Source organism: Cygnus olor, chromosome 10 (genome assembly GCF_009769625.2).
Source record: "Cygnus olor isolate bCygOlo1 chromosome 10, bCygOlo1.pri.v2, whole genome shotgun sequence".
Classification (NCBI taxonomy): Eukaryota; Metazoa; Chordata; class Aves; order Anseriformes; family Anatidae; genus Cygnus; species Cygnus olor.
In genome coordinates, this window is record NC_049178.1 from 1,660,645 (window position 1) to 1,686,686 (window position 26,042).

General features: G+C 38.8%; 2 protein-coding genes across 23 annotated transcripts in view; one reads left to right on the forward strand and one right to left on the reverse strand.

Moving 5' to 3' along the window:
• The first annotated feature begins 245 nt into the window (after nt 1-245).
• Nucleotides 246-13,944, forward strand: CHDH (choline dehydrogenase). Of its 4 annotated transcripts, none has more exons than XM_040568229.1 (9): nt 2,088-2,221; nt 4,125-4,251; nt 7,264-8,068; nt 8,501-8,652; nt 9,412-9,541; nt 10,197-10,331; nt 11,503-11,645; nt 12,693-12,795; nt 13,236-13,944. In XM_040568229.1, the coding sequence occupies exons 3-9, from the start codon at nt 7,303-7,305 to the stop codon at nt 13,652-13,654; spliced, it is 1,848 nt and encodes a 615-aa protein (XP_040424163.1). In that variant the 5' UTR covers nt 2,088-2,221; nt 4,125-4,251; nt 7,264-7,302; the 3' UTR covers nt 13,655-13,944. The 4 variants fall into 4 exon arrangements, with proteins under 4 accessions (XP_040424162.1, XP_040424163.1, XP_040424165.1 ...); XM_040568230.1 differs by having other exon boundaries at nt 2,105-2,225; XM_040568228.1 differs by lacking the exon at nt 4,125-4,251 and having other exon boundaries at nt 246-2,221.
• A 4,335-nt stretch (nt 13,945-18,279) lies between these two features.
• CACNA1D (calcium voltage-gated channel subunit alpha1 D) overlaps nt 18,280-26,042 on the reverse strand; it is a 188,890-nt gene continuing 181,127 nt past the window's right edge. For all 19 annotated transcript variants that reach the window (XM_040568759.1, XM_040568772.1, XM_040568770.1 and 16 more), the window contains 3 exons: nt 23,004-23,125; nt 21,229-21,549; nt 18,280-20,477 (listed from right to left, as the gene is read on the reverse strand). In XM_040568759.1, the coding sequence (XP_040424693.1) occupies nt 20,184-20,477; nt 21,229-21,549; nt 23,004-23,125 (737 nt within the window). In that variant the 3' untranslated portion in view covers nt 18,280-20,183. The remainder of the gene's footprint in view (nt 20,478-21,228; nt 21,550-23,003; nt 23,126-26,042) is intronic.

A 26,042-nucleotide genomic window follows, 5' to 3' on the forward strand; every position in this document is an offset into this window, starting at 1 on the left:
TCCGGTCTTCTCTGTTTTTATGTACTGTTTTATTCCTGAAGAACATGTACTTATTAGTTTATAGTTGCAACAAGAAAATATATATTTAAGGTGTCTTTAAAAATATACTAATTTCTATGGCAAAATACACATGGGTTTTGCCTTTACACAATAATGCATTTTTATGTTGTCTTTGAATCATCAGCTCAAGCGAAGATGTATTTTTTTTTTTTCAAATAAAGTATTTCAGATTTCACTACAGAATATTTCATCATTAACCTCAGAAAAACAGAGTAATGGAAAGTATGCTCCATTGACTAACCAAATAACAGAACATAAAACCACACTGAAGACACTCCATAGTTTCATAACATTGTTCAATATATCTCCTGACCACAATTCTTTCAAGCTTCAATGAAGATTTTAAGAATTAAGAAGGAAATACTTCATAGAAAATAAATATTCTACCTACTACATAAGTGGTATCTCGAGCTGACAATTCAATTCTACATGAACATAACATTAAAGAAGATACAAGTTAGTACCTTTGATTTTCTGTATACCTGAGATATATCTGTAAGTGATCTACCCAAGCAGTACTAAATAAATAATGGTCATCCATGCAAACTTAAGCACTTTGCTTCTCCAAAGCATAATTTAAACATACTGACAGAAACAGAATTGCTAGTGAATTTTCACTAACCCGTGTGCCTCTAATCCATGTATTTGTACATTGCCTTTCCAATAGTTTTAATGTAGCATGAACCAGCTGTAGTAACACAGCTGTAGTAGTGGAATCCATCCTGTTCTTCCACCTCCAACAGAAAACCAAAACAATAGCTTCCATAAAGACCCTAATCACCAGCTCTAGCGCCTGGTGCCCCAAAGTCTGTTCTACGTGAGGGTAAGGATTACTCACAAATAACTCAGCCTACAGTTTTACATCTTGCTTTAGCCAGATATTTACGGGTAGAACTTTTCTTGAAATTGACAGAACCAACTGCAATCAGCAAAATCAGCAATTTTTTTTTCCTCCCCTGTAGGAAACCAAAAATAATTATTGCTCTTAAGCACTCTGACAACACTAATAAGAATCTCTAGCAAGGGACCAGGTCCCGACAGCAGTTGGTGCTATGCAATCATGGATAAAAAGCTCAATCATAGTTCTTAAACGTATATACTAATACATTTGTATATATTTTGTATAATCTAATATACGTTGAATGCATATTTTCTACAGTCTTTATTTGCTTACCAAATAAAAGCTTTGAGTAACCAATCATACTGCAAACATCCATCAGCTTGGCTTCATGGGCTTGGCTTTATTCATCACCCACCACATTCCTAACAGAGCCATGGGGAAGGACTTGGGAAAGTAACCAGCATCTACAAGCAGCATTGAATCATAGAATCATTAGGGTTGGAAAAGACCTCCAAGATCACCGGCTCCAACCATCCATCCTACTCTCAATGTCACCCACTAAACCATGTCCCTAAGCACCAAGTCCAACTTTTATTGAAGATACTGTAGCAAAGGAAAATGTCCTTGAAATATCTCTGAAGAAAGTAAGTTCTCTTGATTAGTCTTCGTTATATCATTATTCTATCATGAGCGTTCTGAATGGGAAAACAAGACTCTTAGTTTCATCCCCACCAGCCTAGCTGTGCAGCTCTGACTGGCGGACTACACGTACCTGGGCATTTTTGTCATTCTCCACGGAATTTTATGGCGTCCCCCCGATACATTTTAATACAGCTTAACCTCCACTGAATGAAACTGGCGAGATTTAGAGGAGGCAGCCAATCGAGGGGCAGGCCCTGTGGCAGTCGCGTAGGGGCGGCAGCTGCTGAGCCCCCTGAGGTGAGCCTCCCAGCTCCCGCCGGCCAAGTTTCTCAGCGACCCCACGGCGCTGTCGGCCACGTTTCTTTCCGGCGAAATGCCTCCTGTTATCCCGCCCAGGGCCGGGGAGGAACAAGCTCAAGCACTCCCGGGGCGGGACGGGGAGGTCTCCTCAGCGCCGGGGCCGCTGTGAGGGGCGAAGCCCGGGGCCCTGCCTCGGCCGCCGTGCGGGAGGCGGACTTCGGTCCGCGGCCGCTCCGGGGGTTTTCGACACCGCCCCGGGCCAGCCGAGCGCCTTCCCCCGACGGGCAAAGGGCACCTTGCTGCGGGAGAGCCCAGCCCGCCCCGCTCCCCTGCCCGGCCTCCCCCGGCGCTTCCCAGGGACCGTGCCCGGGCGTGCGAGTGAGTGAGTGGGGCCGGCGGGGGCTGAGGGGAGAAGGGCCGGGGGGAGCAAGCGTCTCCGAGGGAGGATCGGCAGGGAAAGGGGGGAACACGGCCCAGGGGTGCCCCGTCCAGGCCCTGGCCCCTCCTGTGGAGCAGCAGCGGCTGTGTGCCGCAGGTGGGTTGTTGAGAAAGAGCAGGGTGGGTGGGGTCGGTCAGCGAGAGCAGTTTCGGCTGTGGAGATGAAACCTCCCGCACCATTTCTGTGGGTAGATGAACTCTTGTTTACCTGCAAGACTAAAGGGAGAGTTACTCCAAAACAACCCCACAGCAGATAAATTTAAACTATGTACACAGCCTGCAGCAAAAGAGAGCAGGAGCTGCCGTTACCTGAGGGCTGCACATCCCTCCACCAGGCCCGGCAGGAGCAGGCTGCCCCAGCACCACACCAAAGGCTGGGCTGCGCCAGTCATGGGCACTGCCACCAGCCATCCACCTTTCTTGTTACACGTTTTGCATCTGTCAGGGGATGGGAGCATCTTGGCCACAGCACAATGTACAATTCCAGTCAGCAACCATCTCCATGTAGTGTCCATATTGGTCTGGAGGAACCAGGGTGGGCTAGTGTGCAGGGAGGAGGCCCATGTGTGGGTGAACAGGGGGATCATATGATAAGAACTGTGCTTTAATATTAGTGTATGTTTTCTACTACATATGTTGGATTTAAATTAAAGCAGAACAGCTTGATATTTAACCTCTGCACCTCAGAGCTTTAAAGCACAGAAATTTGTGAATCATCTACATGCTGATTTGCAGTCACTCAAATACCGTGGTGTGGACACTGTTGACTGACTTCACTCCCCACTCACTGCAAGATAAAAGTTAATTATCTCATTGATACTCTGTCTCTCCTGTTCCATTTTAATGGGTTCATTGATGTAAAACAAAAACAACACCAACAAAAACATGAAATAACATCTAAATATAAATCTGGTGAATTTATGTGATGGAACAGATTCAAAATACTGCTTCAGCAACTTCAAAGGAACATTAGAGAGTCTGCTTATTTTTTTGTTGGTAATTCGGCCTCCTAGCCCAGACAGCAGGTACCATAACTGTCTTGGTACATGTCTTGGATCATTTTTATTTCCAGCTTTATCAGAGAACAGCACAGCTCTGATTGGTTAACAGTAATGATTCCCAATGCCCTCTAACCTTTCTAGATTAGCCACCTCATCCACCTACAGAACCACTCGGCTACCGCCCATTTTTCAGTATGTCCACTTGTGCAAGCAAGGCACTTAACCTCTTCGTCTTGGACTGACAGTCCTTTAAATCTAGAGGTCTAGAAATAAGGTCCCTGGGCTGACTTCTAAGACTTCTGCTTAGCTTTCTTGCAGGAGGACAAGCTGATTTAATCCTCAGATGTCCTATGCAGCTTTTTTCTTTGTCTCCCCACTCCTTTTCCAAAAATCAGAACAGAACAAAAAGTAGTAATTCATTTTTCACCTTTCATATGTTTGCTATACTTCAGAAAAGTCTCTTCTCACACATGACCCCAAATCAGCCACCACAGAGTAGCAGTGGTAGGTACCAATAGGTTAAATGAACGTCTGTTTCTCCTGCAAACTTAGTACTGCATTCAGAAACATTACAAGGATGCAAGGAGCCCCTAACAGCTAACTTAGGAATTCCACTGCCCACTTCTGGCTACCTAGTGTAAGATTACAGATATTCTTACATCACAGCAATAGTTTTCCTGCTAAGGTGCTCTTGCTCTCCTCACTCTTAGAAGAATGCTGTCCCTAGGCCCACTTATCAGTATCTACCTGGAAAGCAGATAACATTTTTAAAGTGAGCTGCAGATTTTGAAGCTCACAGAATACATCAACATAAAATGTAGTTATTGTATGTACTTCTGCAGGGCTGCTTGCTGATTCTTGAGGAATCTCGTGATGTGTATGTTCATAAAGGAATCATGATATACAAGGATTCAGATAAAGACATTCAGTAATAATCCAGTAAGACAAAAATACAACTTTTTGTTGTTTGTAAGCACCAAACATTTCATTAGAACCAGGCTGTTTACATCTCCTTAAATCAATATATTTTGCTTTGACATAGCCACCACAATATTTAATACAGCTGCCCATAAAACTAAAAGCTCCCTCCTGGGTAAGCATCAGTTAGCATCACCAGCAAATCTCAGAGCCTCAGATGTACCTATTGGGATACTAATTTGATTTTTGCAGTTACAGGAGCGGGTAGAAAACCAACCAAAACCCACTTTTGTTGAAATACAGTTCTTAGGAACATGACGTGGGCTATAAATTCTCATCCTCAAAAGAGCAGGATGAAACTAAGTTTAGAAAGAAGACATTAAATTTGACTGATGCTCTCCAGTTCAAAGACTCCTGCGAAATTTCATAAAGCTATAAAAGGATTTGAACATTGATAAACCCATGTATGCTCATAGAGGTGCATACATTGTCAGAGAGCAAAGTATCATCATGTTCTAGTTCCAGAACTTAATGATACCAGTCTCTTCAATATACATTTGAATTGCTCTATGAGTTTCAAAGTCTGCATGCACGGGAGGCTCTTAACAAACAAGCTTTTAAAAAGATCTAGACTTCAGTAATAGTATCCTAGCATGAGACAGGACATGAACACCTAGTCCCATAACATCAATACTTCCTTTTTATTGTTGTTTGAGATAACACCTTCAGGAGCTCAGCAGGCATGGCTTATGCTGTAGCAAACTGTAGAACTGCAGCCTCCAGCACTGCCCCTTAGATTGTAGCACAGGGTAACACACTCCAACTGAATGTTATTTCAGGGATTCCACAGTCTACTCTGGCTCTTGTAGCCAGCACCTACGTAGGTCATAGGCTTTGCAGCCAGCAGCCTGTTCAGAAAGCACAGTAATGTTTGTTGGTATTATAGATCCCATGCCAAAATAAACAGACCAGTATGTCTTCCTTATGTAATTGACCAAGCACCTTTCACAGATTATCAGGGCCGAAGCCCATACTCCAGCAAACCCCATCAGCTATCTGCTGTTCCTGTGAAATGCCGTGACCGACCAGTTCTCTAGATTAAGCATATATCCTTTAGAATTGTAGCCGTTCTCATCACAAATAAAACAACGCAAGTAAAACCTCTCTACCTTTCTGTTCTCCTCTGCTGCATCACCAGAAATTGTAAAGCTTTCTTCTGATGAAACAACTCTTTTAATATTCTCCATCTGTAAAAGATAACCCCCCCAACTTCAGCTGGGATTCATTTTGAATTAGCCAAGTGAGAATCAGGTGTGTCATTCTCAACTTAGACCTATACCTTGCATCTTTTTTTTTTTTTTTTTCCTTTGGCTAGGGCAACTGTTTTCCCACATAGTTGGTCATTCATGTTCTAGAAAATTCAGGATTTGTACAGCTTATTACTATCCTTCCTAGAGAAAAGTAAAAGTATGCTTCCCATACGTTCCCTGAGAGAAAACCACATTTGCATTTGAGAGCATACACTAAATTGTAAATAAATACAGTTCCACATGGAAGACTTCTAACATTAATTAAGGACTGCATATAATGTTGCTACAGAGTTGGGCCTTCAGGGCTTGTGTGTATTCTCACAAACTAGAGATTTCTCTCACAAAATTGTAGAGTTTCACATGAGAGAATGAGTACAGTTCTATTCCCCCTTTTAGTAAGAAAAAAAAAAAAAGCTATTTCAATGATTCATTAAGATACTTTTCTGTGAAAATAAACATTTTACGACAATGTGGGGCTTATATCATAAAATATTGGATAACTATGAAACTTAAGTGTAAGAAAATCAACATTAACAACCTAATTCCTTTCTGAAAAAAATAGATTTCACAAACATAATATAGTGTTGAATATATTTCCAGGAGCAAGCTTGCCTGTCTTTTTCAGATGGGCAGTACATTACAGCATACCAGCCCCTGGAGAGGTTGCTGTCCCTAGAATCCACAGCAACCCTTTAGACAGAAGCCATGGGACAGGAAAAATTAGCTTTTACAATCCAAGGATATCTATCAATTTTTACTAAATGTACCAAGAGTAATGGTTTCAAAGGGAGAGCAAGAGAGACACACTTCAAACTGGCCAGCAGCATTGGTACTTTGGCACTTAAATGGGCTGTGAAAATCTTGGATTTAGTCCCTGCACCTGAACCCCTGGAACACGCAGCTCAACCTGTGCTGCTTGCAAGGCTCACAGGCATTTCTGAAGGTTAAAAATTGCAATTCCAACTGAGCCTCAGGATCTGGTGTTACTGGATTGTAGCTGTACTCGGAGCACTCTTGCAGGATCTGGTTTTAGTAATAAATAAAACACGTTAAACATGGCAGAGGGATTGGAATTAGATGATCTTTAAGGTCACTTCCAACCCAAACCATTCTGGGTAGTAAGGGAGAAGCCACAGATGTACAAATTGTGTCTTTACCTATGTTACCTCAAAAACAGCAGTTTTTCAATTTGGGAATAGCTGAAAATTAATTTCACTGTTACATGTACTTTGTAGAGAGCCATCGTAGTTTTGATCTGGCAGAACTACAGCAGGAATACTCATCCCATTGTGTTGCCAACTGAATCATGTCCATGGTTGTGAATTGGCCGTGCACTATCACTGACTCACAAACTTACAGAGCAGATTGTATGAGATTGTTGTTTTTCTTAAATTCTCATCTACTAGAGGCAGATGAAGACAGACTTCCAGGTAAACAAAGGTGTCCATTCCTTATGGTCTTGGCAAATACTTGAAAATGTGCTGCAGGTATTCACCTCATGAACCAGAAGCAAATCAAAATCAGGCTGCATGTAATACAAAATACTGTGCCACTCAACTGGTGCGTATAATGCATCAAAAGAATAAGACAGCAAGTTTCAAAGTAAATTATTGTTTTATTGGCATTGTAGTTAACCTTTAGGATAGTGAGAATGGGTAAGTATGACGATTTTACCTGAAAATGATGGACATTTTAGAGGTCTGTATTAATGGTTATGTTTTAATTAGGATTTCTTGTTTGTTTGTTTTTCTAGGACAAAACACCCAGTTCTGGAGGAAATACTGTAGGAACGATGTTCTTAGTAAAGATGTTCTACTTAATCAAAGGAGTTAAATGTTACAGCCCTGTGAGTCAGATGCACAAAGTAACAGGAGCTCTGTTTAAAGCACACGTGTTAAGGAACACGTTGGGCAACAACGAATCATTCAGAATCTCACGTGCATTGTCTCAGCTTAGTTCTGAAAAGGCAAACTCTTATAATTATGTCATTGTTGGAGCTGGATCAGCCGGGTGTGTATTAGCCAACAGGTTGACTGAAGACCCTCTCAGTACTGTACTACTTTTGGAAGCAGGCCCTAAAGATACCCTTCTAGGTAGTAAGAGGCTGATGTGGAAGATTCATATGCCTGCTGCATTAACTTACAACCTCTGTGATGAGAAATATAACTGGTATTACCACACAACTTCACAGAAACATATGGATAATCGGATTATGTACTGGCCCCGAGGAAGAGTGTGGGGTGGTTCCTCTTCTCTCAATGCAATGGTGTATATTCGTGGGCATGCTGAAGATTATAATCGATGGAGCAGAGAAGGGGCTGTAGGATGGGACTATGAACATTGCTTGCCCTATTTTAAGAAGGCACAAATGCATGAACTGGGACCAGATCAGTATAGAGGTGGAAAAGGACCTCTGCATGTGTCAAGAGGGAAAACAAACCATCCTCTTCATCACGCATTCCTGGAGGCAACTCAGCAAGCTGGGTATCCCTTCACAGATGATATGAATGGCTATCAGCAAGAAGGATTTGGCTGGATGGACATGACTGTACACAAAGGTAAATCATAAATGATTCCTTAAGGAATTTGTGTTTCTGACCCACCAGAAGTGCTTCTGAAAGCATTTTAGAATACAGACATATAACCTGCACTTTCAGTTGTTTGGTTTGCTGAACAGCTACTGCACTCTAAATGTACATGTATTCATTTCACAGCAGCTTGTTATCAGTCTAGGCTGTATTTCATTGAAATTTGGGTTGGCATCCAGGTCTTGATTCATAGTTAAATTTGGGAGAGTAGGTTTGCAGAATGTCACTGAGAAGTTTGTTATGTTAAAATAAAATCTTTAGTTATTATATCAAAGCACATTTGCTTTGAACTCTAAAGAAGAGTGTGTAAAACCTGTATAAACATCCTGATTGGTATTGGTGAAAATCTTGAAGAATACTTAGCATGACTATTTTGATTTTCTATGTTAATATAAATTGTAGGTCAAAGATGGAGCGCAGCTAGTGCTTACCTTCACCCAGCCATATCCCGCCCAAATTTGTCAATCACAGAGAAGACACTTGTAACAAAAATCTTGTTTCAAGGAACAAAATCCATTGGTGTTGAGTATTTGAAAAATGGTCAAATGAAAAAGGTAAGAGATTTTTATTTTCCAGTATAAAATACATTATTCAAAGCAAAATTTAAAAAAGACAGAAAGACGGAAGGAAGGAAGGAGGGAAGGGAAGGGAAGGGAAGGGAGGGAGGGAGGGATGGAGGGAGGGAGGGAGGAAGGAAGGAAGGAAGGAAGGAAGGATAAAGAGAAGGAGAAAAAGAGAGAGAGAGAGAGAGAGAGAGAAAGAAAGAAAGAAAGAAAGAAAGAAAGAAAGAAAGAAAGAAAGAAAGAAAGAAAAAGAGAAAGAGAAAGAAAGAAAACATGTTACAAGTGATGCTTCACTATACAAAATATAAGCTTTCCGAAACTGTTTTCTCTTCCTGTGTAGGATTCCTTGTGAGTTACTTTATAGCAAGTGATATTTCAGTTGTCTTGATTTAGAGATTAACATCTCCATTATATTTCCCTCTACAGCATTTTCAGAATTGCTTTTCAGAAACCCCAGCATTTCAGCACACTAGTCAATATACAGAGACAGTGTACAATTACAGCATAGGTTCCAGCTCGAAACATTACACAACACTCTTGTGTAACATCAAGTTATGGCTTGTCCTTTCAGACTGAAAGCTTGAGCATTTCTTTTTGCTGAAAGATAGGAAAACATTTGGAATAGGAAAAATGTGGGGGAAGGGTGTCTAATCTGGCTCATAATAGTATCTGAACAGAAGCTCTTGATGTGTCACTTACATTCAGATCAAGCTTAATAACGTCAGGACTTTTGCGCTTGTTTCATTTTAGGCTTTTGCCAGTAAAGAAGTTATTTTAAGTGGAGGTGCCATAAATTCTCCACAGCTGCTTATGTTGTCTGGGATTGGCAATGCAGATGATCTAAAAAAACTGGGGATCCCTGTTGTTTGCCACCTTCCTGGTAACTTTATTACTTCTTTCAACCTTGTACCTTCCTAAGGAGGCAATTCAGACCATTAAATGGAATGAATCCATGAAATTTGTTTGTCTTTATGTCAAGTTCTATGGACAGAAACTAATAGTGTTACAAATCTGTGGAAATGCACTGATTTTAGAACGCAGCAATAACCTCCTACGGTTTCTTCACTATATTTGATAGTGGAAAATGCCTTTCTGAAAAATGCCACTGAATAACTTTAAAGCAGCATATTTAGAATTTTGGATGAGTGGTTTTGATCCACAACAGATTTCATAAGCTTCCATCGTCATATATATTCAAAGATGGAAGAAATAACATAAACTTTTCCTTTAAACTAGAAAATCTAGCATTGTATTTAGAAGTCATATCTGGCAATTTTAGAACAAGTGATATGTCTGCCATTTAACTTTCTATTTTCATTCTAGTTATACTATGTTTATGTAAAACCTTGTTCTGACATGAGCAAAAGGCTGATATGACTCATGGTCTTGGTGTTAGTCATCACTGCCCTTGTAAGAGGTTAGTTTAGTTCCCATTTATGCTGTTTTCTGGTAGCAAATGTTATGTATAATTGTTCTCTGTGAAATAACTTTTTCTTTTCTTCTCCCTCCTGCCCCATTTTTAAACATTTAATCAGGAGTAGGCCAGAATCTTCAAGATCACTTAGAAGTGTACGTCCAGCAAAAGTGCACCAAACCTATCACTCTGTATAGTGCACAAAAGCCGGTTAGCATGGCAAGGATTGGTCTAGAATGGCTTTGGAAGTTCACAGGTATGAAACAAAGTATGCAATTGTTCCACTGTTGATCACTCCTGAATTATTACAGCCTTTGTCTGTGAATTTCGAAGTCTTTATATAAATTGTTTTTCATGTCTACTAAATAATTGGATCTTGCAAATGGGCCTAAAAGATTTCTTTTTCTTACAGGTAGGAGTCTTTTTAAATTGTTATGTCTTAAGTATCAAGTGAGGTTTTAAACAATTTTTTTAACACATGTAAATCTCCTTAATTTTAAGAAAATAATCTACTTTTAAATCTTGGTGCCACTGATAAAAGCTGTTTTAAAAAATAAAAATGAAGAAAAAAAATCTATTTAGAAATAGGTATTGTATAGATAAAAATGTACTGCAAATTTGTTTTTCGTTATCTCACCCCAAATGAAGTATTTTGTTTTTCTGACCAGAACCCGTTAGGCTTGCAGGTAAATAAGAGTGACTTCTGTTAAAAATGACACTGTAATTTTATAATAATCCAGCTGTAAGTTGTATTTTATAAAGAGTCTGTAAAAGTCATCATTGAAATCAGTAAAATAGTTTGGCCAAACTCAAGGACTTCATCTCCTGCTTAATCCTTATGTTAGCAGCCGATCCAAAGCGATGATTTATGCTGTGTACATGTGGCATTTTACCATGCAAGTAAATGTGTATTGAGGGCTGAATCATGGTGTTAAATGGATTTGAAAATAACATAATATGGGGGGGCACCGTAGCCTCTTCATCTTTTCCCTTCAGGGTAGGCACTGGGGATGGCTCTGCCTGTTACATGTGACTAATGGGATAGTTATGCTGCATGTCATGGAGCATGCAGTGCAGTGATATCAGGGTGCTGCAGCTGGTTCCCTCCACACCTGTCAGGATATTGATTACATATCTGCCTCTGGCAGTGCTTCTGCCAGTTACACTGAAGTAACTATAACATCCCACTCTCACATAACTGGAATTTCCAAAATTAGATGTAGTTACAGTTACCTAGTGATTCAGAAGTAGGTGAAAGTGGTGCATATTTCTTAAATTGCAAGCTGTTCATAAACATTTGCATTCCTTGCGGTTTCCACTGTATATATGCATTATAAACTGTAGTGAAACAAGGGTTGAGAAGAAGTGGATTTATTGCTGTTCTGAGGTCTTGTAATGGCTTTTTCTCTCTCATTTACACTCTCTAGGTGATGGAGCCACTGCCCACTTAGAATCTGGTGGGTTTATTCGAAGTGAGCCAGGAGTTCCTCACCCTGACATTCAGTTCCACTTTCTTCCTTCTCAGGTGATTGATCATGGTCGCGTTGCTTCCACAATGGAAGCTTACCAGGTGAGTTTTTGAAGAACATATTCCAGTAATGTTCTGTAGCAATTAGCAAGTAGGCTTACCCTTTAGTATAATCATCGCTAATTTGGCTATATACAGGAAAATACCTTTTTCATTATTACACAAAGAGTTGGCTTAACCTCCTACATTGGGGAAAAATATAGGCTTATTGTTTGATATTGCTACCAAAATTATGTTGCTTTTTATCTTTGGGAAAGTATTTAAGTATTTGCACTACTGAGCTGCCATAGTGCTGTTCATTAGGATACCATTGTGTTAGATGCTGTACAAAACTAACCCAAGGTGTTCCCTGTTCCACTGCAGTTTAGGCAGAGGTGTAAGCTAGAATATATGAGGCCACTCATTTATTCGTTGAACAAATCCAAGGCCCATTTTAGAATGTGATTTTGATCCAAGAGTCTGTTGTAATGCTGGGGAACTGTCACTGAATATACATATTTTTTCTTGCTGATCTCTTCAGTGATAGTAGTTTGGTCTGACTGCTGATAGGACTAGAATGTTGTGCTACTGGTAAATTGGAATGATTGTACTTTAAATTAAAAGAAAGCTGTGAATTGTAAAGACAGGTATATTCCCTTCCCCTTATAGAATGTCTTATTTACAGTTTAGGTTGGATATTAGGAAGAACTTCTTTACTGAAAGGGTTGTTAGGCATTGGAATAAGCTGCCCAGGGAAGCGGTTGAGTCACCATCCCTGGAGGTCTTTAAAAGACATTTAGATGTAGAGCTTAGTGATATGGTTTAGCAGAGGACTTGTTAGTGTTAGGTCAGAGGTTGGACTAGGTGATCTCAGAGGTCTCTTCCAACCTAGATGATTCTGTGATTCTGTAAATTTATAAAATTCTATAAATTTATAAAAAATATTCTGTAAACATATAAAATGGAAAAATATTCATACTTTGACTTATTTCATTATCTTCCTTTAACATTTACATTTGCTTAATTTGTAAAATCTTGAAAAAAAAATCACACTGAATTTGGAAATGTGTCTGGTGGGATTGTGTCATGAGCATAGTATGGCTGTTGCAGGTCCACGTGGGCCCCATGAGGAGCACAAGTGTGGGCTGGCTGAAGCTGAAAAGTACAGACCCAAAGGCCCATCCAATCATTGAGCCTAACTACATGTCCACAGGTAAAAGCAGCCTCTCCTTCATCTGATTAACCCCTCATTTCCTGCCCATTTCAGTAGAATTTCACATCTACTCAACACCAGTTCAGAAGTGATGGTTGGTGCATTGTTATTTAATTTTAAAGTCAGTTAATATCAAAGAGGCCTCTGTGCAAAGCACTGTATAAACCTAAAGAATTCTGCACTGCAGATGCCATCAGAGTTCTTAACATTTGCCTGGGTTATGCTCATTTCTTCTCCTTATTCCTTTCTGAGAGTGTGCCAGATATGTAGCAATTTTGCTCACAGTGAATGTAAATATCTGTGACTTTAAAAACTGTTCTGCTTTATTTTGGCCTTCAGCAATAAGTGGGAGACTTCCCCTCCAGCCTTCCTTCTTTGATGCTATTTTTTTCTGTTATGTAAGAGTGCACTTACAGTCCTCTTATTTTCTTTCCTTACAGAAAGAGATATTTGGGAATTCCGCCAGTGCATCAAGCTGACCAGGGAGATCTTTGCTCAGAAAGCTTTTGAAAAATTTCGTGGGCCTGAAATTCAACCAGGAAACCATGTTCAGTCTGACAAAGAAATAGATGCTTTCATAAGACAGAAGGCTGATAGCGCTTATCATCCTTCCTGCACCTGTAAAATGGGTCAGCTTTCAGATAGCACTGCTGTAGTTGATCCCCAAACAAAAGTAATTGGTGTTGAAAATTTGAGAGTAGTAGATGCCTCAATAATGCCCAGTATTGTCAGTGGGAATTTGAATGCCCCAACTATTATGATAGCAGAGAAAGCTGCAGACATAATTAAGGGGCTTCCGTCACTTCAGGAGAAAAATGCTCCTGTATATAAGCCCAAGACCTTAGAAACACAACGATAAACAATGTTGCCATACTTTCATACTTTTGCCACTTAGTCTTTCAGTCTTTCATCAACATGTTGGTATGTCACACTGGACATGCCAACCAAATAAAAGCTATGCAAAACAACATATTATATTAAAGTAGCCATTAATTTGATCCATTCTCTTATAGAAGATTATCTAATCAGTTTTTTAATCAGTTGGCTCAAGTTTCATTTTAAATAGGAGGAGATTAATGTGTGCTATTTTGAAAACCTTTATGATATGCCTTGTTATTTAAAGGAAGAATTTTAACTGTTTTGAGAGCATTAGCCACGGTAACAGCTAGTTAGCATTCTCCATGTGCTGAAAAGAATGGTTAAGTAAGCATTTATTTAACTTCTTATTCACAGACCAAAGTAGTATCAGCATTGATAGGAGAGACACCTACATGATGTTCCTCCCTTTTTATGGGAGGAATGCACAGTTTACAAATCCTCACTGAACGTTAGACTTTATCATACCTAGCAGTCTTAACTATATAGTATTCAGAAAGAAGACATACGTCTTTATCAAAAAATGATTTCTTTAATAAATGATGAACAAAAGCTGATGTTTATAAAAATATACTGAAAAACTGGATTTCCTTGCTTTTATTGCAAGAACTATAGTAGAATTCAGTTTACATTTTTAGCTGATTTAGTTGTGCTGCTTTATCATGTATCATAGTAAGAGTCCATGCTCCCGATAACTTCCTTAAAGTTACTGGTCTTTGCTCAAAGGTGAGTGTGTACAAAAGATATTTCTCAGCAAATACTCAATCATGAGTCATCTATCACTAAAATTAATTAATAAAATAGAGCCAAGGTAGTTTTAAAATGGAAGTTTACTCAAAATAGCTGCATTAAATAAGATATCATTGATGTAGGAAGAGATCTTTTTAAATTAGTGTCCTGGTTTTAGCTAGGATAGAGTTAATTTTCCTCCTAGTAGCTGGTAGGGTGCTATGTTTTGGGTTAGGATGAGAAGAGTGCTGATAACATGCTGATGTTTTAATTGTTGCAGAGCAGTGCTTACACCAAGCCAAGGACTTTTCAGCTTCTCGCTCTGTCCTGCCAGCGGGCAGGCTAGGGGTGCAGCAGGAGCTGGGAGGGGACAGACCCAGGACAGCTGACCCAAACTGGCCAAAGGGTTATTCCATACCATCTGACATCATGCTAAACAATATATAGGGGGGCTAGCCTGGGGGGGGGGGGGGGGGGGGGGGGGGGGCAGCTGCTTAGGGATAGGCTGGGCATCGGTCAGTGGGTGGTGAGCAATTACACTGTGCATCACTTGTTTTGTACTTATTATATTTTCCGTCCTAATAAACTGTCTCTATCTCAACCCACAGGCCTCAGTTTTCTCGTTTCTCTCCCCCATCCCAGAGAGGGAGGGGGGGAGGGTGCGTGAATGGCTGTGTGGTGTTTAGCTGCCGGCCAGGTTAAAACCACAACAGTTAGAAGCCAAGTAACTTATTCAGTAAACCAATGTTTTAGTTAGAACTTAAGTCTTTTTACTGTTTTCAGATGTGCCAAGCAAATAAATGATCTTTCATGGCTGCTTTCTGTATCAGTCTTTCAGATATTGATTTAAAAATAATAATAATAAAAAAAAAACTAAACAAATTGAATTAATTGAATGAATTCATTCATTGAATTGTATGGATTTGTTAAGTATTCCAAAATATCTTCTGACTAAGCAGCTGCTGAATTAAAATGCTTTTGTAGCTTGGGATTGTTCAGGACTTGTGGTGAACAGAATAAATTTTTTTCCAGGAAAAACAGAATTTTACACCATTTGAGCACATTGAAAAAAAAAAAAAACTGCTGAATCAGATGTTGGCTAGAGGGACAACTGCAGATGTTTAAGGCAGATTCTTCTACCTGGTGCTGCTGCAAGGCAGTGGTTGGAAGCCCTGCTGCTGAGGGAAAGGACTTAATTGATTAGTGTAACAAAAATACTGAAGATAGAAGATGATAGCAGTGAACGTCACTCCCAAAGGAGACAGGTAAACCCTTTCTATGTACATCATACATTCTTGTGGAATGAGGGGAACAAGAATATTTTAAGTCAGAGGTGACTGATTGGCTGTGTTAATAAGACAATTCATCTGACAAAACTGTGCCTTCGGGGAAAGCATGAATTGTGTATGGTGTACCATTTTTATGGCAAATAATGGCTTTTATTCAACACCTGTGCTTTTGAGATTTTCATTTAAAGCTATTCACTGTATCTTAGTGTCATTTGGAATATAAAGTATTAGGCTACACAGAATGATATATACTGAGGAGACTTACCACAGTCTTGTGCTGTTGAAAGGGGCAGCTATTAGGAAAGCCAGGATATTGATGGTCCTGCATTTGCAGATTTACAACATTGGTTTCCACTCTAGGCATGCAAGACTGAAATTGTTACTATGAAACTGCAGAGGATTAACTACCCACTGTCTTACATAACTTACTAATGAGTACACCTAGGGCTATCCTCTACCACAGCAAGGTTAGCTGTACAAGCGAAATGCATGTCTCTCTTATATTTGGGGACACGTTGCTGCATTGTGCAATCAGATAATCAGACATATCTGAACCATCATCATTTTTTTTTTTCAGTTCTCTGTGCTCTGTAGAGTACTGGGAGCCCGCAAGCTAAAAATTAGCCATCTATACACCTTATTGGATGATGCAGAGCACAGGCTGATGATTCCAGAATTTTACCTATTTAACAAAATAATATAGTGAATAACTGAGTATTATTTCCAGTTTTACACGGACGTTATTTTTTTCTATAAATAAGCAGTTGGTACTGCATTATGTATTCAAAAACAGTTAACTGTAAAAACTGATGTAAGAATTTGGAACTTACTAGACCTGCCAGCATGACTTGAACAGCAGCGGTACCACCAGTGAGAACATCAGCATTTCCATGCTAATAACTTGCTGCAGATACTTCAGACTCACTTGGAGGTCTCCGGCTGGGGACAATCAGATTAAGAAAGAAAAGTGACCAAAAACATTTCTTTCCGTACGTGTATCTCAGTTCAAGTTGCTTTAGTATGAGAAGTGCTTTTAAAAGCAGCAGAAAATGGCAGCATTTGTAAAACTGCATCTTGTTTAAGTTAGGCCACTCGAGGTTTTGTACATCAGAACTTCTGATGTTTCCACAGCTTAAAATACTTTAAAATACTTTTTGAGTTCAAGATTTCAGTTAGTCTACAATCAAATAAGGCAGCTATAGAAACACTGGAAAAGTGGAAAGTGGGCTTGTACCATGCATTCTCTGTAAAAGAAACGTACAAAAGCATTTATGCATCTGAGCCAAGTAATGGTTAAAAAGTTATAGAGAGAACACAAGCATATCTTATTCGAGTGTTCCAATTTTTAGTCTATATTGTTCTGTCATCCAACCTCCAAAAAAAAGACACTGTTCAAATACATTTTTTATGTACACTTTTTCAGTGACTATACTTAGCTATGTTTAACTCTGTGTTAATGATCAGCTATAACATTTTCTGTCATTATATCCATATATGAACAAATCTGGAATCTCATGAAATATGCTTTAATGGTTGAGTTGACTTATAGTTTTTCTGTATTGAGTGATAACTATGATTGGCAGTATTTTAAGGTTGCCAATTACCATGTAATTATGCATATAGGGATTACTTTTTTTTTCCTTACATTTCTGTAATAAAATTGAACAGGTATTCTATGTATCCATATATATATGTTCTCCCTTAAACCATTAACTATCTAGAACATGGCTTGTAGCTGAATTTCCTTTATTTATTTTTGTAAGGACTGTTTGCTCATAAAATAGCATATCTGTGTTAAAGAGTATCGCTCTCATCAGACTATTCAAAGCTAAGGACTAACAATACTAGCAAGAAAACATGGTGAGATCAGCATATCCTTTTCTGTCTCCTTGGACAAATATTTAATTAAAAAATTGTTGTTCAGATCAATCTGCTGAATCAGATGTGCTATGAAAATTCCATGTACTTAAGCAACCTGGGTTGGGACACCCCCCTGCTTGGCCTTCCCCTCCCCCCCCCCCCCCCCCCCCCCCCCCTTTGTTTTTTTTACTGTTCAGCTTCAGCTGCCTTAAAGGCGCTTTTTTCAGAAATGAGTAAACCACAGGAGGTGGAACTGTGAAAACTACTCACTCTTTTTTCAGGATGGTATCACATCTGGAAAGCGTAATTTGGTATCCTGAAGTTTGCTTCTGTAAACTGGGATGTGTAACAAAGTGACTACAGCTGGGTTACCTGTCCCAATGTTTCTTGGCAGATGAACATGGTAGATTTGGTTTTGACATTTTAGGGGCTGTTGCTCAGATTTTCCTGATTGTTTCCACAGATCTGCATCTAGGGGAGTATTAATCTCCTAGACAGTAGGGGAATAAGAGTACCCTTTTTCATAGAGTTACTCTGATCATTTTACTCTTTTCTGGTGAACAGCAATCATTCATAAGACTTGCACGCTATGATAGAGTAGATTGATTATTAAATTCCATGCATTCCCTCTCATTCTCCAAACAGTGCAATCAGAATTTAACCTTTGGAGCTTCATGGTGAAAAACTGTTAGCAAAAGGAGTCCCAAGTATAATAAAATTATTACACAGTTTTATTTTGAACATTTCGCATTTTTTTTAATACAAAATGATGTAGGTCAAGAAATAATTTACAAACTTTTAAGTTCTTATCCTGGCATTTGAAATAAGAATGATTCCAAAGGAAGTTTGTAAGCTATTCATAGGAAATTGTCGTTATGTACAAAATGTTTATTGACATGATTTAAACATCACATTCGTAAAAATGTGAACTGGATTGCTATCTAGCATATGAACTACAGGTAAAACCTGATAAGATAACTTGTTAGAACAAGTCATTGTTATCCAGTGCTAACAAAATAGACAGTAGCTTTCAGAGTTTTTTGATTTTCCTCCAAGGTTGTATTAGCCTCAAAGTCATTTCAGGGTTTTACTGCATTGTGAACAATATCTAAGCCCTCTTATGATTGCATAAAAATAAATTTTTGAAACATTATACATAAAACAACAGAAAGGTAGAGGCAATAAAGTAATATATTTTTTATATAACCAAGGGTTTTTTTGGTTCTGTGAAGAATCATTTCATCATATCCCTTTTTTTTTCTGAGCAGAGTAAGTAAGCAATACTGAAGTAAAGCATTTTCATTTACCTGTAAAACAGTTTCTGCCCTAGACACTTCCTATCAAAGTAGGTTATTTAGGTAATATACTTAGCCAAAATGAATTGTCCCATGAGCAGCAGTACCCTGGCATGAACTTGTCAATTTTTTAATGATTTTAATATTTTTGTAGCATGGGATTAATACAAAAATAAAATTACAGCTTATTTTTCAATCCAAAAAGTTAAAATAATTTCAAATCTTTTACCTTTCCAAGTACAAGACTGCAAATAGTCAATTGTGCAACCCCTACACAGAGAGACTCATTTGACTCAATTATTTAAAAAAAAAAAAAAATCTGTGTGTTGCCAAGTTCAAACTTGACAGTTTATCCCAAAAAGAGATTTACAATGAGAGGTGGCTCTATTTAAACATTTATGCTATAGATCTATATATTCCAAGTAAAAATACTTATATCTAGAATTCTGTGGAGAGTTATAATAATTAGGGTCCATAAATATTGCTGCAGTTCAATTACGGTACAATAATTACAAAATATAGAACATCTCTTTACAAATACAAATCAGTATATATTACAATTCATTTACAATAATTTCTACTATATAATTTTTAGCAAACTATCTTATCTAATTCTACTTTAACCTGGTTGCAAGTGCATTAGTAAGAATGCAATTATTCCAGTATGTTTTGCCCTTAACGTGATAGTCATAAAACAGACTATCTGAATGATATTTTCCTATGTAAACTGGTGTTACATATGACAGAATATTCTTTATATAACTTCTTTTTCCAATGATCTCTAACAGGTAGAGCATGACAAACCATATTTTAGAAGAGCATTAAGAAAAGAAATCAGGAGGCAGGTTTGAAAACAATATTAGAATGGATATGCAATGAATAGCTGATATGCTATTGAGCACTGAGGTAATGACATTATTGGTTGTCATCACTCATCTTGTTATTTCCCACGCAATTTTGTGCTGGACTTACACAGACATTTCATTGACAAAATCCTGCTCTACTACAAAGGACAGCAGCACAAGGTTGAAAGACAGGCAAGATATTACACCTCAGAATCCTACTCTAGCCCTCAAAAAACTGATTGTCAGAACCTGCTTGGTTTCAAAATAACCTTATCCCTACAGAGGAACTGAAGATTCTGTGGGAGGAGCTTGACGTACCGCAACTCCGATCACATTTCAGCAACCCGGAGATAATCTATTTATTAGTTATGGCTTCCTTGAGGTGTGACATCACTTGTACAAAACTTGATTGGTTATTAATTCCAGCTAGTGCCTAGCATCTTTAAACTATGAGGCACTTTTTCTGTTATTAAAATCGTTTTCCTTGCTAAATACTATAAGCTTGTAATGCATATCATTTCATCAGCTAAGTCTTCTTCATATCGTCCTGGTTCTGGTTCTTCATCGCTGTAGCCAGGACCAAAGTCTTGAAGTTCATAATCTTGTCTGCTTAAAATGGGAAACATATCCCCATTGGTCCCATTGCTAATATTTCCATTGAGAAGATTACTTGCTGCGCTTTCCATCTCATCAATAGTCATGTCACACGCATCAGCAATCTCGTGTTTTGTAGCTGAAACAAATTTAGGGTCTTTTGCATACCTTCCTAGGCCTTCAGATATAAGTACCTGGCAGATGGAGAGGACAGAATGAGATACAAAGTGGAATTATGGAAGAACATTCAGATCATAAAAATGTTTTTCATTTGTGGAAAATACTAGAAACTCCATGCTAAATCACAAATCAATGATCCAAGTGATAGATGGAAGCAAGAACAGTAACTAAGATACTCAGAAATGCAATACATTATTTTACTTATCTTCAAATCCTTTTTTTTATAATACAAAGGAATTCTTAGCATTCTTTAGTATACTACAACTCAAACCTTGTGGTCCTTATTCATCCTCTCCACACCCAGTATATTGATTCATAGAGTTCTTGTTCTTTTATTCAGATTACTTTAAAAATAGTGATGTATTTATATAGAAAAAAAAATACAGAGAAAACTGGTCTACGTGTTATCCTTCCCCTATCAGCCCTTGTAGAAGGATACTTCACAACTAATCCTCATTGTCTAATAAACTTAAATTTCATTTTAAATCCTGTCCTTGAAGCGTTTCCAATTTTCCTTCCACGTATTTCTTGCAGTTTGATTTCCAGCTCCCTGACACTGATGTTAAGATTTGGATTTACCTGAAATCCTTTACAACATGACAACTGAGAAGAAGTTCCCCTGTCTTTACCTAAAACCGTTTCATTTGAAAGTGAAAATACCACATTTTCAGGGAGATCATATGAACTGAGCCATGTGCTTTTTAAAGTTAACATAAAAACTGAGCAGACACACTTGACTACTTCAGAGGTTTCCGCAATACTTACCGCTTCTACCAAACTGTCTGCGCTCCTCTGTTTGTCACTATGTTTATGCCTAAAGTCGTTAGGTACAGTTAAATTGGCTGGTGTAAATGTTCGGTAGGAAATATCTGGGTCATCTGTGTACCAGGAGCTCCTGTGCAAGGAAGGCAGGCTACCATTCATATGCTCTGTAGATTCAGCCCTGTCAACTTGGATTAGAGGTGTGTAATACGGAGTGCAGTCCCTGTTGGGAGGGGTTGCAGGAGGGGTGGCCCAGGAACGTGTTGAACGACTTGGTGAATGTTTATGAGCTTTACTGGAATCCAGACCTGCAACAGCCATGACCTGGTTGTGGGGAAGAATTTTAAAACTTAGAGAATTCAAATGCTCAGTCATACCCATTTCTGATTTTAGCAAACAAGCTGTTCAAGAAGCAGCTATGCAAAGTTAGCATTTTGTGATGTTTAAGAGTCATGTAAAAGGGGAACAGAAATGCAATTAGTAGATAGAAGATAAAATTGTATTTTTTTCTGTTATTATAACTGGTTTAAGCACGTTGCTTTCCTCAGCCTCTGAGGAAGAGCGACCTATTCACCTGGCATCATTTAGAATTGCTGAAAAACTTTTCTTATTGGTACAAGTCCTCTATGCCTGATGATGAAGCAGGGGATATGAGACTTGTGCCACAGAAAGATTTTGTTTGGTCATATGAAACCAAATGATTCCATTTAATTTGAAGTAATTAAAAACATCAAAAAATGAATAAGACTACATGCCACAAGATCTAGTTTAGATCAAGTAAGGAGATGTAAATACAATGTAATAGGAAGCAATAATCTGATTCACACAAATCAGATTCAGCTCCAGACACAGAACATGAACTAATTTATATTCACCACATATTGCCTATGCTTGTTAAAACGTCTTTTAATTATCCCAAAGCACCTTTTTATTTCACAGCAACATCCTCATGCATTGTAATGACCATCTAGTGCTATATATCTCTATTACATGACATACTGAGAGCTGCAAGATTGTCTTTACAAATTCAAATTCATTGTCCTATTTTCATTGAAACAACACCAGTTTTTATGCAGCACCAAATGAAACAGTGCACTTTGACTCAGAGATAAACCATTAAGATAAACTTTTGTTTTACTAAATCTTTACGCAGGTAGAAAATACTGCAGTCACTGAGGTTTGCACACAAAGTACTGACTCGCAGATTTTTCCTTTTTCCCGACTCAGTAGATCAGTGGAAGATCTTCAGGAACTCACCCAGGTGACCAGGGGAAATGCAGGCTGCTTAAGAAGTTCAGTAATAGCAGCTTGCAGCTACTGAGCATTTTCCAAGGATCCTTCATGGTATCTCTAGGCTGTACAAATTACCATTTTCTCAGGGCCACATGAGAGCTGAGTAATGAGCTGCAGAAAATGTATAGGTTGTACTCGCAAACTCTTGCAAATGCAGCTGAGTAACTCCATGTGCAAAGATCAATCAATGGTTGCCACGTTATTCAGCCCTGGTCAAAACTAGGGTTTGCCAGCTGCTTGTTCCACTTAAAGAATCACGGGGAAAACTACCCACTTTCAATGTTTTGTAGAAGGCAGATGTTAGAGGAGCCTTGCATCTAGCAACTACCAGAAATAACATGGTACACACGTGGCCTGGAAATAGTGCACAGGCAAACTGCAAAATTCACTAGTACGGTTTCAAGCAGCAATGACAGTCAGAGGTACAATATGGAAGCTACAAAGATGGAATTCATTATTAGTTTAAAAAAAAAATTTGGATTTACCTGCTGCTGCATTAAGTGAAGTGGTAAAGCAGTGCGATGGTGGAAATTTGGAGAGAGTGGTATGTCATCTTGACTACTTTGTCGGCGGAGGCATTCAAAGTTAAAGGAAGATCGTCTATTTGCTACAGGGAAACCATAATTCATTAGGAAAATAAAATACTTTCTTTTCCTCCAGGTTTATTATTTCCAGAATTTCAGTGTGGGCCAACTAGCACACAAATAAAAAGATATCCTTCCAGTGAGAAATGAAGTCTGCTAACAGAAGTAAGCAACTGGTAATAAATAAAGGATAGATTCAGCACATGAGCAAACACAGTCCTAGGCAGAAACATGAGCAGCCTAACGTGACGCAATTTGAAGCAGCTCTGTTGACAAAGCAAGCGTTGTGTAATGCAGCAAATTGATTCAGACAATTCAGAGTTTTGCTGTAAAATTCTGTGAATAGTTAAAACGAGTTTATTCCTTCTTCCCCATTAACTCTTCATTCTAATGAGCTGGATTCCCCCAAGAAAATACCAAATGCCCAGTTCCCTGGAAGAAGTGTGCAATATGAAAAGCCACGTTCAAGTCCAAGTCAACTAAACGTTATCGATTCTTGGTGTTTGTTGTGTTACCTAAGACAATGATAAGCCATGCTCTCTGCTGTTATGAAGAAAATTTACTGCTCATGTAAATGCCAGAAAGGAAAAAAAAAAAAAAAAAGAAAGAAAAAAGTAGAAATCTAAACTGGATCTAGATGTTTAGCTCATGTGGAATTGTTTCATCTGGTCTTGGTGAAAGCCTGTGGAACGATGGATAGCAGCACATGGTGACATTCCTCTGTGTTAGTTTCAGTGTGAAGAAAACCTGGATGCTGAACAGCAGCTGGGATCCAGCTATGTCCTCATCGGAAAACTGGAAAAAGCCTGACAGCACACAGGAATGATAAAAAATTTTGCTCTCTTGAAACAAATGGAAAGTTATATCTTTTTTCCAACACCAGGAATGTTGTGAAGAGAGTTGAAGAGTTAATTGCCATAAACTCTAGATTCATCATAGTTATCACCGGCCCCTTAATGCTGGATAGCAACAACTGAGGTTCCCTAAAGAGCCACAAGATGAAACCAGGCTCCTCCAAAAGGCAATTCAGTCTACTTTTAATACAAACTCTGCATCTCTTTTCATTAACTCTATAGCAAATTATATACTAACAGATCCTAACAAATGGTAAATGTACCAATTCTGAAATGAATAATAAATAAAATAAAATAAATAAAATAAAATAAATAAATAAAATAAAATAAAATAAATAAAGCTCCCTTGTCCAAAACAGGACATTTTGCAGATGCTTCTCTCCAGAAGACAGGTGGAAAGAACATGAGAATTAGTTCTCAGTGCACTTCTGGAAGTTACTCAGATAATACAGTAATGAGTTTGCTATAAAACCTCTAGAAGGCCTGACAGAACTCAATTTACTCACTATAGTACTCAGCCAAGATAATGGATGTTACATGAACTTGGGTTGAATTCAGATGCTAGTAGAAAAACTTCAGTGCAATGTTGCCAGTACTTTTTTAACACTTTAAGTAAGAACATGAAGACTTCCTCCCAAATCAAAGAGCACATAAACTAACTACAAATAATAGCCTTGAACTTTTTTTAAAATCTGCTGAGATGCTGAGCCTCTAAAATTCCTCATCTGTGCTCCTGAACATTAAAAAAACAGTTATGACAGGAGGCCTGACTGTCCCTTTGTGCCATTATACTGGTGTAAATCAAAGGGCTTTTCTGAAGCTCTTCCTATGCCACCCTTATGCAACTTAGATCAAAAGTAGGTCCTCTTATCCTAGGATGTCAAATACCCTCTTATCTAGTACATTTATATAGCTGCTTGCATGTAAGAAAGAGCACCCTGCTTAGTTCACCCTATTGGTGAACTTCCTCTAAAGACATCTGTTGTATACTCTCATCAGAACTTCATCAGAAAAGTTAAATGGAGCCAAAAGGCTGCAGTCACAGGAAGCCTTCAGCCCTTCCAACACTTTCACAGGAAGACCCCAGAGGATTTTTACAAGAAGGCTGTTATCCTACAGTTTATGGAACAGATACCTGAAGCATCCATCTCTCTGGCTTAAAATTCCTCTGCTATCAGAGCATCTTGTAGAAAGATGTACAGAAATCTCCTTTCACAGCCTCCCCTTTGTCTGAAATCTTTCCCTGCTGCTGCTGGAGGAAAGCCAGCAGCTTTCTGTACACTGACATTCAGCTGAGCTGAGCTATTTACCCTTTGTAGAATCAGACTCAGTCCTTGTGCTTTTTTCCATCTGCACCACTTAGGGTCAGAAAGTCACAGGCTTATCCTCAGGAGCTGCGTGCCCTACATGTCCAGATGGCACTGTGTATATGGTCAGAGCACTCAGGGACGTGTGTAACAGACCTGGCAATGCTGACCATGCTGTACCTGAGTACCCTCAGGGACACTGTGGAGGTGGCATGGAGCTGAGTTTTGTTTCTCACGCACCCACCCCTCCACACCAACCCTTGTTAGTTTAACACTCGAAGGCAGTTTAGTTTGCACTTCACAACCCAGACAAAGTGCTTCCTCCCTGTGAAGTGTCAGAAGGCCAAATTCCAAAACCTTTGCATCTGCGCCTCATTTCACCAGAGGATTAGCACTGCTAACCTCCGTAGTATGGCCTGGAACATACAAAAACAAAATTAGAGGATAAGAAGCCTGAAAGGTCTTGGTAATGCAGACAGAGAAACACTGTGCTTGAGAGGAAAGGAAACCAAGTGGAGGATCTGAGAACTAAAAGAAAAGACAGTTAAAGAAATGAGTAAAAAACATATGTTGGCAAAAATAATTCAATCTATACACTGAAATGTTTTCCCAATCAGGAGCAGCACAGAATTTTAAGGTACGTTCTACAGATGGCAGAGTGAATTTCCAATGTAAATCTGAGATAAGGTGCTTGGTCTGGGATAACGCAGTTATTTTTCACAGGGAGTTGAGACACACATTAAAAATCTAAAGGCATTCCAGAGTTCTTTGGGCAGAAA